Source organism: Xenia sp. Carnegie-2017, unplaced genomic scaffold, assembly GCF_021976095.1.
Source record: "Xenia sp. Carnegie-2017 unplaced genomic scaffold, XeniaSp_v1 HiC_scaffold_6, whole genome shotgun sequence".
Taxonomy (NCBI): domain Eukaryota; kingdom Metazoa; phylum Cnidaria; class Anthozoa; order Malacalcyonacea; family Xeniidae; genus Xenia; species Xenia sp. Carnegie-2017.
Genome location: NW_025813526.1, coordinates 5,870,220 through 5,872,177, shown reverse-complemented (window position 1 = coordinate 5,872,177; position 1,958 = coordinate 5,870,220). Strand labels below are relative to the sequence as shown.

General features: G+C 37.2%; 1 protein-coding gene across 1 annotated transcript; it reads right to left on the bottom strand.

The window, feature by feature from the left end:
* Positions 1 to 558: 558 nt before the first annotated feature.
* Positions 559 to 1,257, bottom strand: LOC124457006. The gene has a single exon (XM_047007305.1). It carries the CDS (start codon positions 1,255 to 1,257, stop codon positions 559 to 561), a length of 699 nt encoding a protein of 232 aa, XP_046863261.1.
* Positions 1,258 to 1,958: the final 701 nt, after the last annotated feature.

Genomic DNA, 1,958 nt, shown 5'->3' with positions numbered 1-1,958 from the left:
GGGATGAAATTGCCCTGCAAGGACACAAGATGCCCTGCAGATCATATGGAACAGTACTTACACTATGCATTTTTGTAATGCATGTTGTATTCTTGTATTCTTGTGGAAGAACGCACTTTAGCGTACTATTAAATCTTTAATGGCAGTTTTCGCATCTTTGCAGTTGCCAATTTTTTTAATATAAAATTTAAGTCAACATTGTCCTTAAGATCTTTTTCACATGCAAGAACGATTAAGTCATTTAATCGCGTATCTTTCATTGTGGATCTCAGGCATTTTTTACAATCTTAAGCTTGCTCAAACACCTTTCATCTTTTGCCACGGACACTGGAGCGGTGAGCAATAGTTGATACGCCTTGCACAACGTTGGAAAGACGTTTTTGTGTTTGAAAGCAAATAACGCAACGTCTTGAAGGGATTTGGGCTCTGATTTAAGTTGTGATGACACAATAATATTGAAAATTTCCAACTCAGACAGCAGTATTCCTTCATCAACATCTTTTAACGCCGGTGGAAAAAGACTACACATTTCATTAACTGTTTCAGCCATCGGCCTTTCTAGTGGCAGCTGTAAGCTCTCTCCAAGAGTTTTATTTTGTCGATGCAATCTTTAATGTTATCGGTATACTCGGTAATAAGTGAGTCTAGAACCAAGTACATTTCCTTTCGGTAGAAATCTTTAAATGATATTTCTCTTGTTATTTCGGAATGCTCGCCAATTCGTTTGGGTGGCTTTCTTGATCGATGATGACGAGTGTATTCTGCCATTACGTCTATTCCTACTTTGGTTCTAAATGCAACCATTGCCTCTATCTCCGAGTCTAATCCGTTCTCGTCACTTCGAATTTGTCTAAGGTTTTTTACTGTAGCATCAATCAGGTTAAGTGCATTTACTATATTTAGCTCCTCCTCCTGCAGTTGTTTGATTAGGATTTTGGTTTTTGTCATTATGATTTGCATGAACATAAGAGCAAAAAGAAAGTCGAAACTAAGAAATTTCTTTTTTATTCCATCGCTTTTAGCTTTTACTTTTGATTCTACATCTCGAGCATTAATAACTTTCACAATAGCAGTTGGTATTACCTCATAACTTCTCAAGACAGCATCAACAGACTCAGAATTGTAAACCCATCTCGTCTTTAACAAGTTTCGAAACTTTAAATTGATTTCAACATCTTTGCAACTTTCTTCTATATATTTATTTCTTTTTGTTGTTTTTCTAAAAAACACATATACGTCTTCTAGAGCGTCGTACATTGATCAAATTATTGAGCTATGTTTGCAACAATGCTCGTTGAATGTATTAGACCGATGTCCCTGGCAAGGGATGTAAGGCACTTGTCGTTTTAAAATTTCTTGCAACACTTTTTGAGAAGCATTTAGTCGTCCAGACATTGATGTTGTGAAATCGTATGTTTGAAATGCAAGCATATCTATATCGATTTCATTTTCCATTAAAGATTTTATGACATCTTTATGACATATTTTACAGCAACGATAAGCTTGTCTTGATTCGATGTATCAGGTGTAGTGTCTGCAGACACAGAAAATACACCGGCTGACTTAATTTCAGCACGAATTTCATCCCTCTCAGATTGAGCCAGCAAATGAAGCATCTCATTTTGTGCCTCTGAGCTTGTATATGGCCTGAGGCGCTGATCGTCCAGCCACAGCTTGAGAGCAGAACAATGTCTTGAGAGAAGATTTACAATCTGAATGAAATTTCCATCCTTGTCATCGCCTCCTCCTCTGAATGCCAATGACTGCCTTGCCAGAGTGCGAGCTACATCAAGTTGAATCAACATAATTTCCTTGTTCTTTTCTTCACCTGCTTTCTCTTGAATCAATACTTCCTTCATTTTCGCATTCATCATTACATCAATATGGCCAGATCAAACGAACAAAATCAGCCAGAGCAGCTTGATGGGACTTGCTACTGAAGTGTTTATAAAGTTTTC